Source organism: Neolamprologus brichardi, chromosome 3 (genome assembly GCF_056152115.1).
Source record: "Neolamprologus brichardi isolate AB-2024 chromosome 3, ASM5615211v1, whole genome shotgun sequence".
NCBI lineage: Eukaryota > Metazoa > Chordata > Actinopteri > Cichliformes > Cichlidae > Neolamprologus > Neolamprologus brichardi.
This window is the reverse complement of record NC_142106.1, coordinates 50,036,657-50,057,512: the sequence shown is the minus strand read 5'-3', so window position 1 is coordinate 50,057,512 and position 20,856 is coordinate 50,036,657. Positions and strand designations below refer to the sequence as shown.

The 20,856-nt window shown below is 41.8% G+C and overlaps 2 protein-coding genes across 2 annotated transcripts in view; both read right to left on the bottom strand.

Annotated features, from left to right (window-relative positions):
• Nucleotides 1–20,856, bottom strand: part of LOC148105734 (protein NLRC3-like) — a 167,328-nt gene that overhangs the window by 50,115 nt on the left and 96,357 nt on the right. The gene's annotated exons all lie outside the window — the stretch shown is intronic.
• LOC148105735 (protein NLRC3-like) overlaps nucleotides 999–20,856 on the bottom strand; it is a 29,277-nt gene continuing 9,419 nt past the window's right edge. Inside the window, exons 4-8 of the mRNA XM_087838379.1 lie at nucleotides 5,659–5,757; nucleotides 5,402–5,500; nucleotides 4,537–4,638; nucleotides 2,845–3,080; nucleotides 999–2,728 (exon numbers count right to left, since the gene is read on the bottom strand). Coding sequence (XP_087694505.1) covers nucleotides 999–2,728; nucleotides 2,845–3,080; nucleotides 4,537–4,638; nucleotides 5,402–5,500; nucleotides 5,659–5,757 — 2,266 coding nt within the window. The remainder of the gene's footprint in view (nucleotides 2,729–2,844; nucleotides 3,081–4,536; nucleotides 4,639–5,401; nucleotides 5,501–5,658; nucleotides 5,758–20,856) is intronic.

The window sequence follows — 20,856 nt, the reverse complement described above, 5'->3', positions numbered from 1 at the left end:
GATTGGCTCATTTTAGCTTTCTGAGCCATTATCTGCTGGTGTGTCGCTAGTTGGCAGAAAATGATTTGTATTCCTGTTCAGGGCTTCAGTGTTTATGAGTCCAGATCCAGGTGACAGCAAGTCAAAATGATGTTACCTGTCTGTGTCCAGCAGCAGCCTGTATTCACATTGAATATTGTTATAACCTGACATGGATCAGTTTGTCTTTGATTGGTTTGTAAATGTCACTGTTTCCATTGGACCTGAGTGACGGTACAAAGACAGAGAGGGAGAGAGAGGATGGAGACAGCAAAGAGAGAGCAAACACAAACAGGTGAGAGTGGACAGGTGACCAAGGTCAGCAACCAATCAGAAAGCTTCTGTTTGACCCACAGTCACTGATGATGACTGCACATAACCAAGCAGTGTGTTACTCTGATATCAAATATGGATCCTGCTCTTATAATAATGATCATCAGATGATATTATTGTGTTATTTTGTAGCTGAACACGATGTTTGTGGGATTATCAGTGAAAGAAGCAGTGAGGAGGATGGAGAGAGAGAGAGGACAGAGGGTGAAGTTAGAAACACTAAAAGGATTTTTCATGGATTTCATGGATGATTTGAGTGATTTCCAGCAGGACACTTAAACATGTCAGTGGACGTCCTAAAGAACATATTCTCTGATATGAAACGTGTCATTGAACAGGATTAATATCAGTGGAAACATGGTGGAAACAGCTGTGACTGCATGGATGTGACACACTTCAAATCTGTTCTCCACTCTTGGATTTGGGATCCATGGAGCTGCTGCTGAGTCTGCACAATAAAGGAATGGTGTGGAAGGTTGCAGCGTACGGACACAAACAATTTGTGGTTACAATCTGATTTTATTTTCAAAATTAAACTACTAACCTACACTGGTCAATGATGTTAATGATCACATCTGGACTCACCCAGCCTTTCTGCAGTTCCTCACAGCTGGAATCAGTCTCTGTCGTCCCAGCTCAAATGTTTTTTACTTCTGCAGGTCCAACTCATCCAGAACCTCCTCTGACATCTGCAGCATGAAGGCCAGAGCTGAGCACTGGATCTCAGAGAGTTCCTTCTCTGATCTGTTCTCTGACTTCAGGAACTCTTGGATCTCCTGAAACAATGAGAGGTGGTTCATCTCCATCAGACAGTGGAAGATGTTGATGCTTCTGTCAGGAGAGATTTCATATCTGTTCATCTCCTTCAGCTTGTTGATGACTCTCTGGATGGTTCCTGGACTGATCTCTGTCTGACCCAGCAGACCTACTAAGAGTCTCTGGTTGGACTCCAGACAGAGGCCATGAAGGAAGCGAACAAACAGGTCCAGGTGGCCATTTTTACTCTGGAGGGATTTTCTCATGACTCTCTTGAGAAACACATCCAGAGAGGACTCGTTGTATTTTTTTCCCAAAAAGTCCTCCAGCACCCCAGTCTTCCTGTTGGTGAAACAGTGGAACATGTAGACTGCAGCCAGAAACTCCTGAATGCTCAGATGAACAAAGCAGTAGACTGGTTTCTGGAAGATCACACACTCTCTTTTGAAGATCTCTGTACAAACTCCTGAGTACACCGAGGCCTCTGTCACATCCAGACCACACTGCTCCAGGTCATCTTGGTAGAACATGATGTTTCCTTTCTCCAGATGTTCAAACGCCAGCCTCCCCAGCTTCAGAAGAACTTCCCTGTCAGCCTCCGTCAGCTCCTGTGGACTCGTCTCATGTCCCTCATGGTACTTGTTCTTCTTCCTCTTTGTCTGAACCAGCAGGAAGTGTGAGTACATGTCAGTCAGGGTCTTGGGCAGCTCTCCTCTCTGCTCTGTAGTCAACATGTGCTCCAGAACTGTAGCAGTGATCCAGCAGAAGACTGGGATACTACACATGATGTGGAGGCTCCTGGATGTCTTCATGTGGGAGATGATTCTGCTGGACAGCTCTTCATCACTGAATCTCCTCCTGAAGTACTCCTCCTTCTGGGCGTCAGTGAAGCCTCGTACTTCTGTTAGCCTGTCAACACATGTAGGAGGGATCTGATTGGCTGCTGCAGGTCGGGAAGTTATCCAGACGAGAGCCGAGGGAAGCAGATTCCCCTGGATGAGGTTTGTCAGCAGCTGGCTGACTGATGACTTCTGTGTGACATCAGACAGCAGCTTTCTGTTGGTGAAATCCAATGAAAGTCTGCTTTCATCCAGGCCGTCAAAGATGAACAAAGGCTGACAGACAGCCAGCTTCTCTGCTGTGACCTTCTGTAATGTTAGATGGAAAACATGGAGCAGCTCCAGAAGACTGTACTGCTCATCTCTGATCAGGTTCAGCTCCCTGAATGAAAGCAGAACCACCACACTGACATGTTGGTTCTCCAAGCCCTCTGCCCAGTCCAGAGTGAACTTCTGCACTGAGAAGGTTTTTCCAACACCAGCCACGCCGTTGGTCAGAACCACTCTGATGGGTCTCTGTTGGTCAGGTAAGGCTTTAAAGATGTCCTGGCACCTGATTGGAGCGTCATGGAGGGCGTCCATCTTGGAAGCTGTCTCCAGCTGCCTCACCTCATGTTGGGTATGAACCTCGTCACTCTGTCCCTCTGTGATGTAGAGCTCAGTGTAGATCCTGTTGAGGAGGGTTCTGCTTCCTGTTTCATCACTTCCTTCAGTCACACGTTCACATCTCCTCCTCAGACTTATCTTATGTTCATCTAAAACCTCCTGCAGACCAACATCTGCTGAAAGAAAGAAAAACAATGAGACTAAAGAGAAAGAAAACTCTTCAATGTCTGAACAACACAAGAAGTCCAGTTTTCAGAAATGAGTCCATCAGCAGACAGATGTTCAGTCTTACTTTGTACACAGTTGCTCTGACTGGCTGTCTGCAGTCCAGCTCTGCTTCTGGGTCTTTCTCCACACTGGGGACAGGAGGAGTCTCCTGATGAAGCAGACTGGTCCCAGTATGAGGAGATGCACTGTCTGCAGAACCAGTGTCCACAGCTGGTAGAGACTGGATCCTTCAGGACGTCCTGACACAAAGCACAGCAGGACGGCTGCTCCTCCTCACAAACACCACTCCTCTTCCTCTCTCTGTGAACACATTTCTTCATCACTAAAAACATTTACTGTCAGTGAAAAACATCCAGATTTGACCAAACTGCAGTTCCTCACAGTTCCTTTGATTTCATCAACACTAATGAGCTGCTTTTCCTGTCTGCCTGTCTTATTAAACACTGAGTGATGAATACAAACTCAACACTTCCTGCAGACTTCCTGACTTCACAATAAAAGCTTTCCATCAGAGAGACACAGTTATGACTTTCACTGTTTTACAGCCGCTGTGTGCAGATTATCTGGGTCAGTTCACTCTGAAGCAGCTTAGAAGTGTCCGTTTAGAGCCGTGGTCTGACACACAGAGACTTCTGATTTTCTCTATTTAAATAAACATGATGAAGATGAGCAGGTTTCTCTTCTAGTATAAAACTCTGTGTCTCTCTGGCTGGCTCTTGATGGCTTTTCAGGTTTTGTTTATGTTTTGCTCTCTCCTGCTAGCGTTTTGCCTGCCTGGGTGGAGCTTGTAATGGCCTCTTGCTCTTGGTCCACACAGTTATGATGATTACACCACCTGTTGCTGATTCACCTGGGCTTACCGGTAACCATTTAACGCTGCGGCATGGAGCAGTTCGTCGCTGGGACATTGACCCTCCTGTGTTCATGATCTCAGCTCCTTGTTGAGAAATCTCTCTAAATTCACCAGTTGGGTTAACTTTGTGTATACTTTGAGTATATATTTCCCCGGACCTGGTTACAGATGCTTACCTGTGACTCCCGTGTGTGGCTGTGTGAGTGGAGAGCAGGACAAGAGTGACTGAAGAGGAGTGAGTGTGGACTCCCTTCCCTCTTTTCCCTGGAGCCCTGGACCCCCTCCCCAACTTATTGTACATATATAGAGCACTGTGGTTCACCCCTTTGGTAAATAAACTGTCACCTTTTTGTTTGTCAGAACTCAATCTGTGCTTGAGTTCCTCTGTTAGCCATGACATTTTGTTGGTTCTCTCTCTTCAGGTCCCTGTAAGTGTTTGATCGGCCTTTCTAAAACATTATATTTATTCTGCTTTGGTTGTTTTGTGTGCTGAGGGACATTGTTGTATGATCCACTTTTTCTTATTTCTATTTTAGCTTTAATAATTGTGGGTTCAGGTATCCTGAACCCATCTTTGGACATTTGTAATTAAATATTTTAAAACTCCATCAGAGACTCCTGATGTGGCTGTTTGGAGAAGGAAAAGACGGACAAAGTGGAGTGTCGAGCTGAGGCTTCATTCACTGCAAACCTACAGTTATGTTTTTTTATTTCTGGTGTTTGCATGTTCACAGCTGAAATAAAGTTGCCTCCTTGACTTCATCCTGTTGTGTTTGGGTCCAATCCTGCCTGCCACACAGCGCTACAGGACAAAGTCTAATATTTTTATCTTTTTAATGAATCTTTGGTCATATTTATCCAGGAAAACACAAACATGTAAAGGAGTCATCACAGTTCTCTGACCTCGTTGGTTCAGGTTCATCACTGAAGTGTGGAGGGTAATCTTTGGACCAATCACTCCTCACAGACGGACAGCTGGATCTTGCAGACTGTGACCTCTGACCTCTGCAGACACAAAAATGTTTTATTCAATGATCAATTCTCTGATGAAGTGATTGAAGCAGCTGTGATCACACAGACTGCAGATAATGCAGCTGTTTCCTGTCAGTAACAGTCCTCTTAGATTAGAGTTCAGCGTTTTACAGGAAAACAAATGTCCCTGATTGCAACAGTGAGACACAGTCTGCCTGTGTGGCTGTGATAGCTGCCGTTAGGAGCGCTCATGTGTTTGCAGTTACATGAGGAGACGTTACCATCATGGACACATTAACAAATCCTGCAGCATCACGTGGCACAAACACTTTGTGTTCCTGTCATTTGCAAGCAACAGGAAGTTCATCAATAAAGGTGGGATGCAGACGTGACTGTGATGGTTCTCCTTCATCCAGCTGTTACACACATCTGGGCTCACACGACGAGCCTTTGTCTAATACAGCAGCTGCTCTCTGAACACTTTTCTGAAGAGGAGCTGCACAAACCTTTGTTTGCTTTCTAGAGCAGCATATCAAAGTCAAACTACCCACTGCTAGCAGCTGTTTCTATCATAGTTGAGGATTCAGATGTGTGAGGTCTAGATTTACACCTCTGATTAAAATAAATAGTTAAAAACAGCCAATTGTGTCCAAATGTGTCTTAAACCAGATAAACTGACAGTTACAGCTGAGCCTGTGTGTCCTTGGAGACACTGCTCTGCTACAGAGATGCATTTTAGAAACCAGGAAATATCAAAATCATTTAAATCAGAGAGTACTTGTTACTAACAGCTCACCTCTCTGCAGCAGACACAGGCTGGGATTTAAAATTAATGCCTCGATGATTGGACCAGTCACTCTTTAAGGACTCAGAGCTGGATGGTTTCTGATTGATGCTAAAAATAAGTGAACATGAAACATGTGTCACATCCAATGTGTCCAATACATTACATAAAAAGTATAAATGAAGTATGTAAATAGTATATTATTTCAATCGTTAAATAGTACAAAGCTGATTAAAATTTCAAACATTTTAATACTGACATGAACTTACTTTTCGTCAGATGACTTTTTTCGCCCTACATTACGAAAGAAATCCTTCACCTGTTTGCTCTTAGAGGACACAGAGCTCGGTGGAGGTCCAGGCTGGTTCCTGTGAATAATGATGGAGCAGTGATGTGAGTGCTGAGCTGTGACATGGAGAAGAGTCGTGGACAGTTAGAGATGGTCATCTCACCTCTGAGCTTTGGTCTGGCTCTCATGTTCCCCACACAGAGTGCTTTTAGAGGGAGGGACTCCCTCCTCTCTGTCCTCACACTGATCCATGCTGCTCTATTCACATCAGCTCACACACACTTTCTACCTTCACCTGCAGAGGAAACATAAATCATTCATGTGCACATCAACTGAGAGCTGCAGAGGTCGTGTCTGATATGTTGGACTTAGGGATGCACCGATACCACTTTTTTGGAAACGAGTACGAGTACGAGTACTTGCATTTCAGTACTCGCCGATACTGATACCGAGTACTTAATAAAAACATGATTTAAATTTACAGATAACAGCTGTAGTCCTATAATTTAACAAAAAAACAAACAAAAAACAAGGGAGTGGTTTGGAATTAAGAACATTTATTTAAAATGAAAAGCATGTTGTATGCAACATATTACAGAATAAATAATTATGAAAATTTTTTTTAAACAGTGACAGTGCAACTCAAGTATTGTTTTCGGTTTATTGTAAACTCTGCCGCTTTGGACAACACAAGGGGCATTAATAAACATCTTTGCTATTTAGTGCACAATATTTGAATAAACTAACAACATCCACCGACATAGAACTGTGGCAGTCAGTGCAACTGAGGTAGGTATTAACATCAAGTCTAAGATGACTCACTTAATGGAGAGAAAAGGTGAGTGGCAGGGTTTTTTTTAAGAAAAGTAGTTTTTCTGCATTATCAGCAGTCAGACTGTTTCTGTTTTCATCTATAATGTGTGACACTGAGCTATAAAAAGCCTGTCACTTTCCACACTGCTACATGGGGCTGAGAGGTATTTACTCGTCTGTTTCTCTGTTTAGACGTCTCACAAGCACAGTCACAGCTGGGATGACATCAGAGGCTAGTGCGTCGTAGCTGCTCACTTTTTTTAGTTAGTTCCTCAAAGGGGGCGAGGATGGCAACAGTCGTCTCCATAAGAGCCCATTGGTGAGCGGTGAGATAGTCAGGGAGTTCATGCTCGGACACCCCCAGCACTCGCTTTTGCTCAATGAGGGACTGGAGCATGTAATACGTGCTGTTCCAGCGCGTCTGTACGTCCTGTTGCAGTCTCTTTATTGGCTGGTTGAGCTGTCCCTGAATGTCCTCGAGGCGGGAGTAGGCTAAGGCGGAATGTTTAAAATGCCCAACTATTTTCTGTCCCACTGCTATAGCATCAGCTATGCTCCTCTGTGCTAATAAGCATGGGTAAATAAGCGTGGGTAAACTCTTTGTACTCGTTGTCGTGTTGGGATTTTGGTGCTTGATTAAATTACTTGTGTTAAATGCGCTGCCTTTTGAGCCTCCTCTGGACAATTTCGCTGAGCACAATTTGGAGTCCGCCTTTGTTTTCGCGTCTTCGTTCACTTTGAAATAGTTCCACTGACTTGCGCTGACTTGTCTCGCCTGCCCTTCTCTCAGCTCTGAGCTGCAGCCGGGGCCTGTGGACGGGCACTCGGGCCTGTGATTAACCCCTTACATGCCGCTCAAACATAGACAGGTCTCAGACCGTGGTATCGGTCCTCGGTAACGGGGGACTTTTAACGAGTACGAGTACTTTAGAAAACGTGGTATCGAGGCCGATACCCGATACCGGTATCAGTATCGGTGCATCCCTAGTTGGACTAACATCCATCTGAGACACAGCTTTCATCAGTTCACCACAAAAAGTGTCAATGAGCCGAGTTCAGCCTCCAAATCCTCCATTACTGTAGTCCTACAAAGCAGCAGGTCAAACATGGCTGCAGAGAGCAGCTTTATGTCAGCAACAATGTCCAGGACCGAGCTGACTGCTTACAGAGTTCATGCTCTAACTGCTAGCTGCTCTGCTAGCTAAGCTAACTCAGTAACAGTGACTCTGACAGCAGTTACTGTGGAACAGCGGCCGAGCTCAGGACACATTCAGTGTGTTTAGTCTGAGTCCTGGACTCTGATTCAATGGATTCAATCCAGCTCAGAGTTTCATGTGTTCATCAGAATAAAATACATGTACTAATATAACAGAAGTAATACTCTGAATGCAGGACTGTAATGGAGTATAAATAAGGTTTTTACAGCCTGAAAGAAACATTCAGTTCATATATTTGTAGACAGTGAAGCAGTTTTTAATACTGCAGCTGTTTCCTTCACCTGTGTGTGTGTGAGCCACACCTTCATGTGCTGCTTTAGAAATATGTGGTCTGACTGCTCAGACTGAGTCTAGGAGGAAAGTTCACATGCTGGAGAAAGTTTTGTTCCTAACTTTGTTAGAGTTCGGCTCCAAAGACAAAGAAGACGGAGCTCACAGTCTGTAGATGGTCCTCAGTGGGTGTGTGTGAAGCCAAGAAAGCACACAGGAGTGTGTTTCTGTCAGCAAATCAGTGTGTGTGAAGAGTCTGAGGGAGTGTGTGAATGAGACTAAACACTGAAACCAACAGTCCAAGAAAAGCGTCTAGATTTCTTTAAGTTAAACTTAAAGAAATCTAAGTTTCTTTAAGTTAAACTTAAAGAAATCCAGACGCTTTTCTTTTTGTCTCCATAATGTCTCCATAATGCTGCAATGTTATCTGCCCCAGAAACACACTGTGCAGAAGCTCTGATGGTGACACAGAAAAGTCAAAGTGGAGATACTTCTGTACACCTTTGATTAGACTCATTATAAAAAGGAAAAAAAGGTTTAACACAGTCATGTTTCCAGTTCACTGACTTACATTTATTCCATGGACACTCACTCTAACCTGAACCACAGCTACAACCCAACATTGTTGAGGCCTCATCTCCTCCTTTCCTGACTGTAGAGGTTAAATATGCAACAACCAACAAATAAAAGAATTTGGTTCATTTCAAAGAAATTCACACGGTGACCAAGTAAAGTAACCGTAGTAAAGGAGACAACATCCCGTTGATGGTGGGATTATTTGAAAGATTTGCTTCAGTCACGTCACCAAATGCAGTTGAACCACCCGTGGATCCATGTTTGACCATTCTACCACTCTGAGCTCTGCTTTTTAATCATTTTATTATTATCATCATTCATTTATTCATTCTTTGGAGGGGGGCTATTTCCTAATGCCGCCCTAATAAGGTGATGTTCAAGTGGAAATATAACAGAAACTCTTTCAGTGTTATTCATTAATAAATTAACAGATAAACTGTGAAGAAGAAAAAAACTGAGATTTAAAGGAGAGAGTGAGAAACTTGATCATCCATCCTCATAATACATGTATATCAGTATCTGCTGTGACCATACTGCAGTAATAACTACAAGTCTACATTTCTGTGACTGTTGATCAATCACAGCAGGAATCTGAGCTCATCTCTGCACACAGAGCAGCTTCAGCTCTGGGATAAACTGCTCGCTTCACGTCCTTCTCAGCTCACAGACACTCATCCTGATATTTTCCTTTAACATTTGATGGTATCTGGAATAGTTGGCAGTAATAAGGATGATTTTCTGTAAAATCATATTGATATGAGCCGTGAATTATTCGTAGATGAGCGTTAGATTAGTTTGATGGGTTAACTCAGAGAGCTGAAGATATCGTGGACATGCTGACCTCGCTCCGTGGTGTACAGGGCCGTTTACCCTCATGATTAATATTCACAATAAAAAGTTGAGGCTAACATCATGAAGTCTGTATGTGTTTCATAGTGTCGAACCACCTTTGTACAGTTAAAGCTAACAGTTACTACATGACGGAAACTCCAACGTTATTTCTTTTATGCGTTTATCAGGTCACGCTGATTATTGAACAAAAACCCAAACATCAGATGTTAATCGAATTTTTTTGCTCTCTCTCCTCCTTAAACATGTTTTTAATGTCAGTTATAATTCAGAATTGGCGACTGGAACACGTATGACACATACGAACATCAGGAAATAAAAACTCGATAAATATAACCTCAGTAAATGAAGTCAGTGTACAGCAGGGTTATTACAGCTGTGTACCGGGGCCTGCGCTTTGTCGGTGGTAATAACAGCTCGATTGCTTGCGAGGCGAGCGGGTCTGTCCCACGCTTTGCCGTGAGACTGGGCTGGGCAGACATCTCCAAAATCATCGAAGCACTTTTGCAAAGAAGCTGCATTTTGACAAACCGACCAGACATCTGAAGATTAAACCGCTACATTCTCGGCTAAAAAAATATTAAAACGGTATTTGGTGACACACAAACAGGTTTTTCAAAGTTCAGTTTTGTTAGTTTCCACATGGCACTTGTTGGTGTGCAGTAATGCCTTCTAAAAACAATGGCCACCAGGCCAAAGCAATGGTTCTGACTCGATCAGCGTTAACCCCGCCCCCTGGGTTTGATGGGTGAGGTTGACAGATAAAATAAATTTATGGTGAGACCTGAAGGAGTCAACTGTGCCAAAATGAATTAATTAAATACACTATTAAATAATTATTTAAATGTGGCAATAATTAATTAAAACATGAAATAAATATATAATTAATTAATTAATGAAATGTGTCAAAAAAGTATTTATTTAATTAATTATTTCCCATTTTAATTAATTATTTCTAATTTTTTAGAAGACATAGCATAAATTTTCACTGCTATGCAGATGACACCCAGCTCTATCTGTCCATGAAGCCAGATAACACACACCAATTAGTTAAACTGCAGGAATGTCTTAAAGACATAAAGACCTGGATGGCCGCTAACTTTCTGCTTCTTAATTCAGATCAAACTTAGGTTATTGTACTCGGCCCTGAAAATCTTAGAAATATGGTATCTAAGCAGATTCTTACTCTGGATGGCATTACCTTGGCCTCCAGTAACACTGTGAGGAACCTTGGAGTCATTTTTGACCAGGACATGTCCTTCAACGCACATATTAAACAAATATGTAAGACTGCTTTCTTCCATTTGCACAACATCTCTAAAGTTAGAAATATCCTGTCTCAGAGTGATGCTGAAAAACTAGTTCATGCATTTATTACTTCTAGGCTGGACGACTGTAATTCATTATTATCAGGATGTCCTAAAAACTCGCTGAAAAGCCTTCAGCTAATCCAAAATGCTGCAGCAAGAGTACTGACAGGGACTAGAAAGAGAGAGCAGATTTCTCCTGGATTCCCTTCATTGGCTTCCTGTTAAATCCAGAATTCAAAATCGTGCTCCTCACATACAAGGTCTTAAATAATCAGGCCCCATCTTATCTTAATGACCTTGTAGTACCATATCACCCTATTAGAGCACTTCGCTCTTGCTCTGCAGGCCTACTTGTTGTTCCTAGAGTATTTAAAAGTAGAATGGGAGGCAGAGCCTTCAGTTTTCAGGCCCCTCTTCTGTGGAACCAGCTTCCAGTTTGGATTCAGGAGACAGACACTATCTCTACTTTCAAGATTAGGCTTCAAACTTTCCTTTTTGCTAAAGCATATAGTTAGGGCTGGACCAGGTGACCCTGAATCCGCTCAGGACTGTGCGCGCTAAGCATTTATCAGAGCCATGGTTGAATGAACATACGCGCTCCCTCAGACGTGACTACAGACGCGCTGAAAGGAGATGGAAAAAGGACAGATTGCATGTTTCCCTACAGATTTTAAGGACTCGTCTTTCTGCTTACCAAGAAGCTGTAAAAACTGCAAAGACACAGTTTGTCTCAAACTTAGTGTCAGTAAACAGTCACAGGCTTCAGGTACTTTTTAATGTTCTTAATCGGTTTCTTAGTTTATGTGATAATTCTGGAGTCACTTCTTCACCAAGTATGTGCAATGATTTTTTAGCATTTTTTAATGACAAGATCCTATCGATTAGGGCCCTTGTCTCGTTGTCTGCCTCAGATCAGAGTCCTTCTCCTGTGTGCTCAGCTGTCTTAGAGCAGTTTGATCCCGTCTCCCTTAAGGACTTGACCGCGGTAGTTAGTAACCTAAGATCATCACACTGCCCCTCTGATTGTCTCCCCCCTGAGCTTGCTTAAAAGCACTTTTAATACTGTTGGGCCTTTTATCCTGAGATTAATTAATACGTCCCTTGCTACAGGCTGCGTCCCATCATGCTTTAAACAAGCTGTAGTTCAGCCTCTTCTTAAAAAACAAAACCTGGACCCAACTGTTCTGTCCAACTACAGGCGTATCTCAAAGCTTCCTTTTCTATCTAAAGTCTTGGAGAAAGTGGTCTACCTACCGTTGCAGGCACACCTTGATTTTAATATGATCTCTGAAAATTTTCAATCTGGTTTTAAATCACTACATAGCACTGAGACGGCACTTTTAAGGATCTTTAACGATATTCTTTTAACTCTGGACTCTGGCAGCCCTGCTGCCCTTTTATTGTTGGACTTGTCAGCAACTTTTGACACGGTCGACCATGACATCCTGTTATCATGGCTAGAATTTCATGCTGGCCTAAAAGGATCTGCCCTACAGTGGTTTCGTTCCTATTTGTCAGAAAAATTTTTTTATGTCAATATGGGCCCCCACAACTCCAAAATAGCCCCTCTTAAATACGGTGTACCTCAAGGCTCTATTTTGGGTCCTGCCCTGTTCGCACTCTATTTGTTGCCATTGGGCTCCATCTTCTCACGGTACAGCATTTCATTTCACTGTTTTGCTGATGATTTGCAGATTTATCTACCTTTAAAAGCAGGGTCAGACCATCCGCAGCTCTTATTACGCTGCCTTGATGATGTCAAACAGTGGTTGTCATTAAATTTTTTAAAGCTAAATGAAAATAAAACTGAGGTTGTCATTTTTGGCAACTTTAATCATATCGACAGCACTCTGGGCGCCCTTTCCTCGTATTGTAAAACACATGTAAAAAACCTTGGTGTCTACATTGATGGCTCTTTTAAATTGAATAAGCAGGTGAGTGCAGTAGTTCAGTCCTGCTTCTTTCAGTTAAGACAGCTGGCCAAGGTAAAGCCATACCTCCCGGCTAACGTCTTTGAGCGTGTTATTCACCTTTTTCTTGCTTGCAGATTAGACTACTGTAATTCATTGTATTATGGTCTAGATCAGGCCACCATCCATCGTCTTCAGATGGTTCAAAATGCAGCTGCTCGCCTGCTAACTGGTACCAAACGGAGAGAGCATATAACCCCAGTTTTAGCTTCTTTACACTGTCTTCCTGTCTCCTACAGGATCCAATTTAAACTTCTACTTTTTGTTTTTAAGTCACTTAATGCCCGAGCCCCTCCTTACCTGTCTGAGCTCCTCTCTGCCTATGCTCCAGGAAAAACCACGAGGTCTAGATCAAAACTAATGCTGTCCATCCCACGGACTAACCTCAAATCCTGTGGTGATAGATCCTTCTCTGTGGCAGATCCCAGACTTTGGAATAGTCTCCCCTTAAATATTAGATCTGCACAAACACTTGAGCAATTTAAATCATTACTAAAGACACATTTCTATGCCCTGGCTTTTAACACACTATGACCCAAGCATTTTGGTCTTATTTGAATTAGTGTAGTTATTGTTTTAATTCTTTTACTGTCCTATTATTGTTTTTTTTACTGTTATTATTGTATTACATTGTTGCTTTTTAATACCATTTTTATATTGTTAAGCACTTTGTGCAGCATCGGCTGTTTGAAATGTGCTATATAAATAAATTTGACCTTGACCTTGACCTTGAATCCTCCCTTAGTTATGCTGCAATAGTGCTCTCTGCATTGAATCATACCTGTTATTAATCTCTGTCTCTCTTCCACAGCATGTCTTTATCCTGTCTTCCTTTTCTCACCCCAACTGGTCGCAGGAGATGGCCCCGCCCCTCCCTGAGCCTGGTTTTTCCTTCCCACTGTCGCCAAAGTGCTTGCTCATAGGGGGTCATATGATTGTTGGGTTTTTCACAAATGCTCTAAAACTGTAGAAGAAGGTTGCATGTGATGAAAAAATATTTTACTATGACTTCCCCAGTCTCTATCCCACAGTGCAATCTAAAAAAGATTATCCTGTAGGACACCCTCAAATAATTTACAGAAACTTTGACAGCCTATAAAATTATTTCGGCTTTGTTAAATGCTCAGTACTGCTGCCAAGAGGTCTTTTTCACCCCGTCCTTCCCTACAGGTGCCGGCAAACTGATGTTTCTGCTCTGCAGCTTGTGCGCTGAAGACCAGAAGCAGCACACAGCATCTGGGCACAGTGACAGTGAGCGGGTGTTGAATGGCACATGGGTCTCATTTGAGCTTGAAAAAGCTGTTGAGAAAGGATACAGAATTGTTTCTATTGATGAGGTGTGGCACTTCCCCAACAAGACTGACACATTGTTTAAAGACTATGTGAAAGCCTTTCTAAAACTTAAACAGGAGGCCTCGGCGTATCCAGAACATGTGAAAACACCTGACGAGCAGCAGAAGTACATAGATGAGTATTATGAGAAGGAGGGAATAATGCTAGATCCATCCGTAAATAAAGCTGTTCGAAACTGTAACAAGCTGTTGCTAAACTCGTTATGGGGTGGTTTCAGTATGAGGTCGAATATGGCATCATCTGAGTTCATCACAGACCCTTCCAGGTTTAGCCAGCTAATGTTTAGCGAACTGGATGACGTGTGGCAGTTTTGTTTCATCTCTGACGACGTCGCCATGGTGCAATGGCGCCACTCTGATGGTAGAGCATCCCGCATGAAGGACGTTAATGTCTTTGTGGGGGACCGCTGCACATGCCAGACTCATGCTGTATGATTTGTTAGACAACTTGCTGCGTGCTGTATTGTGATACAGACAGCATCATTTTCATGGCACGCCCTGGCGACTGGATGCCTCCTCTAGGCCCATTTCTGGGGGAGCTCACCAGCGAATTAGATTCTGGAGAGGGAGGTGTGGAGGATCACATAGTAGAATTTGTTTCCGGTGGGCCAAAATGCTACACATATCACACATCGCTGGGCAAGACCCAGGTCAAATGTAAAGGCGTAACACTGAACGCACTAAACTCAAAAGTTGTCACCCACGAATCCTTGAAAGGTTTAGTCCACAAGTTTGTAGCCAATCAGATGCACACCTAGTCGCCATCTCTGATAATATCAGACGTGATAAAAAGAAGCTTCATTTGAAGAATGAAACCATTGTGAAGAAGCTTAAGGTTGTCTACAATAAGCGCCGTGTGCTCCCAGACTATACAACCCTACCTTATGGATTTTAAATTAGATCAGGGGTTTGACGCCAGGTTACAGCACCCGTTCAGCATGGTGGCCAGCGGTTCCAGTAACTGTGGCAAGACGTTTTTTGTTAAAAGCGTCATTGAAAATTCTTCCAGGATTATATCACACAGCATTGATAACATTGTGTATATATACTCATGCTGGCAGCCACTATATGACCAGCTTCTTAAGATAAGAGACATAAACTTTGTTAACGGTATACCCGAATCTCTTGCTGATGACACCCTTCTTCTTGCAGACAAGAACAATTTGTTAACCCTTTAAGACCTACCATAGAACCAAGTCCGCCACAGCTAATATTATATTTTTACATGTTGTAGTGACATTTTTGGGAGCATTTCAAGTTGATATACATCAATTCAACCATTATAGCCCAAGTTTTAATAATATGTATGCATTAAGTGCATAGTAATTACATAAATTGAAAAAAAGTGCAATAAACTACCAAAAAAATGAAAATCGTTTTTGTTTTTTTTTAACATATATTTCTAGTTAGAGAAATTTAAGAGGCTTATCCCTCAAAACTGTAAATACAAAAAAGTTGCACAAAATAGTTTCCCACCACAGGAAATTTATTTTGAGTGTCTTCATATTTTTATTTTTGAAATACACCAACTAATATTGTTTAAAAATCCAAGAGATAAATATCAAGTCATGCTTTTAGGTAGGCAAATCTTTCCTGGTAATACTAAATATTTTATAGAAGCGTTTAATGATCCCATATCCACAACATACGGGTACGTTTTAAAAGACTATAAAGCTAAGACCCCAGACTATTTAAGACTCCGAAGAAATTTACTGTCAGACCGTCCGGTTGTTTATATCCCAAAACAAAAAACAGTGAAGAGGTGAAAGGATGTCATTAACCCCATGGATGTCAACATGGGGTTAGTGCCCAAGGACATCATGCAGTCTGGCATTAAACCACCAACCTTCTGGTTAGCAGGTGACCTGCTCGACCTCCTGAGTTACAGCCACCTCATCAAAGTGACCAATCACATTAGAATCCTGTCCTGGTTTGGGCTCCGCCTCCTAACCATCCAAAGCGGGTTTATTTGCCCCATGTATGCAGGTAAACTCAAACATCCATTCAGCTGCTTCGGAAGGAAAATGTCAGCTTGTGGTTTCAATCACAGGAAACTCACAGGTTAGAGTCCAGCCAGAGGGCTGCTGTTGTTTATCTGTAAAGTCTTTACATTTACAGAAATAAATAATTATGTGGACACATCTGGATCATCAGCAAACATGAAACCAGGTGACCACCAGGACCAAGCTGACTGCTGACACAGAGTTCATACTCTAACTGCTAGCTGCTCTGCTAGCTAAGTTAACTGATGTTAAAGGTCAGAGTAAAGAAATGACGTAATGCTGCTGGGAGTGACACCACAGACTAGCAGCATTTAGTTACTCAGCTGCACCCAGTTATGACTTTACATAAATCATTATGTTTTCCCTCTCAGCACTTGGGCTGTTTTGACTCAGCTACACTATGGGAAATGGCCAATGGTTCCACAGCTGTTCTTGTTCACAGCATCATCCAGTTAGAGAGGAAACTGTATAATGCAATGATGATGTTCCAGCGTCATGCTGCAGTTGTTGCTCCTCCTCCACATGCTTACCTGCCACAGTTTAACTCCGCTTCTTAAACAGTCATGTCACCTGATCTGCATGTTTTGTTGTACGATGACGTCATCTTGACGTTGACGAGGAGGGCAAGAAAAACTAGTTTTTTTCCTGCAGATGGCGATCTTGCACCGTGTTCAGAGAGCCGACACTTTGATGATGCTGGTCTACTCAACTTTTAGCCTGGGTTGGACTCTATATGAGCTGCTTCCACTCTGGTTTTCACTGTTAAATACACTTGTTTGATTTCACTTGTAAAAGTTGGAAAATAAATATTAAATTATTTGTTGGTACATTTTTTTGAGGGTCAAATATCTTGTTTGATTTGAGGAATGAACTGTTAAGGTGGAGAAATGAATCAGGTTAAAATAGTGGTCCTTTAAATCACTGCAGATGTATAATGTAATTTAAAATGTTGATAATGGTTGTAGTGGGCTTGTAATGTAAATGTGGTCTGATTAAATGTGACATTAATGGTGACGCTGCATAAACCTGATAAAACAGTTCTATTAGTGGGTCTGTGTGATCAGCATCAGTGGGTTAAGGTGAGGCCTTGACTAGTAGAACGTCATGTTGGTGTATGACAACACATGAGCCAACATCAGACTCCGAGCGCTACGATGCTAAAGATCAGAAGATCCAGTGTGACATCAAGCGTTACCTGGCAACAGAAGCCCTCAGCCCATCTGACTTTACTGGAGGATATTTACACCAGCAACACTGTTTAGTTTGATATGACGGATTAACAACATGCTGTGATATCCAGTTCCTCTTTAATAGATACTGGATCTAATCAGTCAGCAGATATTTGATCACCTTATTTATAACTATACTAGAAAAAAATACAACTGTGTTGGTGATTCATGCAAACTTGCATATCAGCCTTTTAAGGTTTTGTAGTATTGAGAACAAAGAGGTTGTGTTAGGGCTGAATATATATATATATATATATATATATATATATATATATATATATATATATATATATATATATATATATATATATATATATCATAATAATCTGAGAATACATATAATATTGGCCCTATTATATTTACATTACAACAGTGAGATGATTTTAATCTCATGAACAACATTGAAATGACTGCTCAATACAGAAATGAAGCCCAACAATCATGTTTTACAGTCCTGTGGTCTCAGCCTCAGATACTCATCTAATCAAAGTGATGTCATGACAAAAATGAACGAACAAAAAAACATTTTTTCTCCATTTCTGTCAGACAAAGCTGTATGTAACGTGTCTCGCGGTTAGTATCATGGTTGCTAGGCAACCTGAACAGCGCGACGAAGCATATACCGTCCCATTTCACAAGCCTCTCACTTCCGCACTTCTCGTACTTATAGTACGCACCGTACGTAGTACGCGTAGTGCGCGTACTTCAAGCGTGCAGACCCTGAATTGGGACACAGCTAATGAGGCAAAGATCATCAAGTAGTGACTGAAGCAGAGCCCTGACGTTCTGACATTTATCACACAGTTAGAACAAATGTCTGCTGATGACTTTATCTCATTGAATGAATGATAGATGTCAATTCACTGACCAGCTGAGCTGCTGCTGCTGATCTTCTTCTTCATCGTGCACAGAAACATTCAGCTTGTTTCAATCAGTAAATAACTCCCACTACTCTCAGTTTGAACTGTTCCCACTCAAAATGCTGTTAGAACAATGATCATTGTAGAACTTCACAAACATCACGTGTTGTTTTCCATATGTAAGATCAGCAAACATACAGAAACTTCCTGTTGCCACACACGGCCTCTAAAATCTCTTCCACGGTTTCTGTCTGAAGTCCACTTTCTGTGTCGGATCCACAGGAAACAACAAGATCTTATTAACATGGTTTTCAATGTGTCTCCTTACAAAAAGTCCAACCAATGAACAAATGTGTATATTTGTGGAGGCCGAACAAAAGCATGACACATTTCTCTGTTTCTATAAACTGGTGTCAAACACAAATATGAAGAGTTTCATTGACAGACTCCAAACTGCCCCCGCAGTGAATCAAAGGGAAATCCTACAGTGTGGCCAGAGAATCTTAATGGCTCGAACATCAACACATCCACAATGTTGGATCCAGTTCTACCTCACAGAGTTACTAAGACACACCCTCTGCCAGCATTACAACAGCTCCACCTGTTTCACCTGCCTCCTCAACATCTGTACACCTGAAGAGAAAAGAAAGGCTCCAAAAGCTCAAATCTACAAAGGATTTATGAAGTTTCATCCAACAATAACATGTTTGCCTTCCACAGTGTGCTGTTAGACACCACTGTACCTCTGCCATTTCAAAAAGAGCAGCTTGGTAACATTTGGATGGCTTGTAAGGATTAATGAACTGTTTTGGTTTGGTTTTTTTGCTTTGTGTTTAAGTTCCTAATCTTTGTTTTCTTTGTGAACCACAAAGAAAATGTTGTGACATGTTGTGAACAACATCTGGAGCTTTTTGACTCATAGAAACATCATTTTGTTCTTTAGATGACAGCAGATTGGGACTGAATAATCAATCACTATCAAACCAATAAAGACAAAAATGCTGATTTTACAGGAACTTTGTTGGAGAAGCTGTAAAGACATGAAACTGGTGGAGATCCCAAACCAGTTTATAGTGCTTATTATTCCAGATAAAGCTGTTTTCCATTTGAGATGAAATGACTTTCTGTCCTGATATATAATAAAGATGTTAGTTGTTTTTGATCCCCTGTATTAAAAGTAGATCCAGTTTAAAGTCAGCTTGAGTTTGATTTCTTTATGTCAAAGCTGCTCATGATGTTGAGCTGCTGATGGAATAAAAACAGTGAAAAATCTGCCTCAATATAAAAGCATGTAGTCCAGACTTAAATGTAGCCTTTTGTTAGCTGAGGTCCACACACAGTGTTTGACAGTGTAAACTGTGTGAAAGGGCTGCTGGTGGAGCTCACTAGGATGAGCAGGTGACCATGTGCCACGAGGTGGAGAGCAGCTGGCCTGGGTTTGATTCTGACCCGGGCCACGTCCCCTTTCTCTCTCCCTCTGCCTTGCTGTCACTTATCTTCACTGCTCTGTCCAATAAAGCTGAAAAAGGCCCCAAATCAAAGAAATGTGCAAATGTGTCTGTGTCAGCCTTTCAAATGCTAAACTGTTGAATCCAAAACATCAGCGGCTCCTTGGCTGCTCACTTCATGCACTTCTGTCTTTGTGACAGTCCAATGACATCACAGCTGTTTCCACCCCCAGTGTCTCAGGACTGGACACCTTTAAACATGTAGAGCAGGGGTCGGCAACCCTGGGCACACGTGTCAGAGCCAGAGATGGGCAGTAACGCGTTACTGTAATCCGATTACTTTTTTCAAGTAATGAGTAAAGTAAGGGATTACTATTGCAAAAACGGTAATTAGATTAACGTTACCTTCCCGTAGGAACGCTGTGTTACTGCGTTACTAAAACCGTGATTTTTTTGCGAGAATGTCTCATGACAGTGACTTAAGCAAGTGCAACGTTCGTGACAACAGCTGTGTGCAGATCAACAATGGATCATATATCGAGTGCGGGAGAGAGTATGAGCGTGCAGTGTTTAAAGCGTGGAAGTACTGACCTTACTTTGAGTTTGATTCCATAAAAAGTGACAAAAACATTAGTGTCCGCTAAACTTCCAAGCAAGCACCGAGTGCGCTACGACGTAATGGGAAACTCACAGAGAAACTCGCGGATTCTTCCACTGACCGCTGCAGCACACCTGCACCCTACTCCTGCTTTATAGGTGAAAATAGAGCAAAAGGACCGCTAGTCTTTGACTTTATTTATTTTCTGCTGTGTTTTACTTGCATCTATTTGACAGACTGAGTGTAAACACACAAAAAAAAATATTTTATGTGCTGGAATGTGCAGAAAATAGGTTTAAATATTAAACAAATTTCTTCCAGTCAGAGAATGTTGCATATAATTAAATTTTTGCTTGATGCATAAAGTTAAATAAATAAAGTTAAAGTAAAAATTTTTTAACCTACTTCCAAGTTATAACAATAATGAACTTTTATTAAAGGTACAAGCATCAGCATCAGCAACCCCCAACTGTAGCTTCCTCACTCCTTTTATGACACCAGACCCCCAGTGTCCATAAATTCCTTTCTCTCTAAACAATTACACACACTCTCAGGCTACAGCTAAGCCAAACTGAAACACACAGACAAATCCTTTTCTATTCATCTGATCTACTGCTGGACCCGCTCATCTAAGCAAATTTAACACATGACATTCTAATTATTATTTTTCATGTATTCACAGG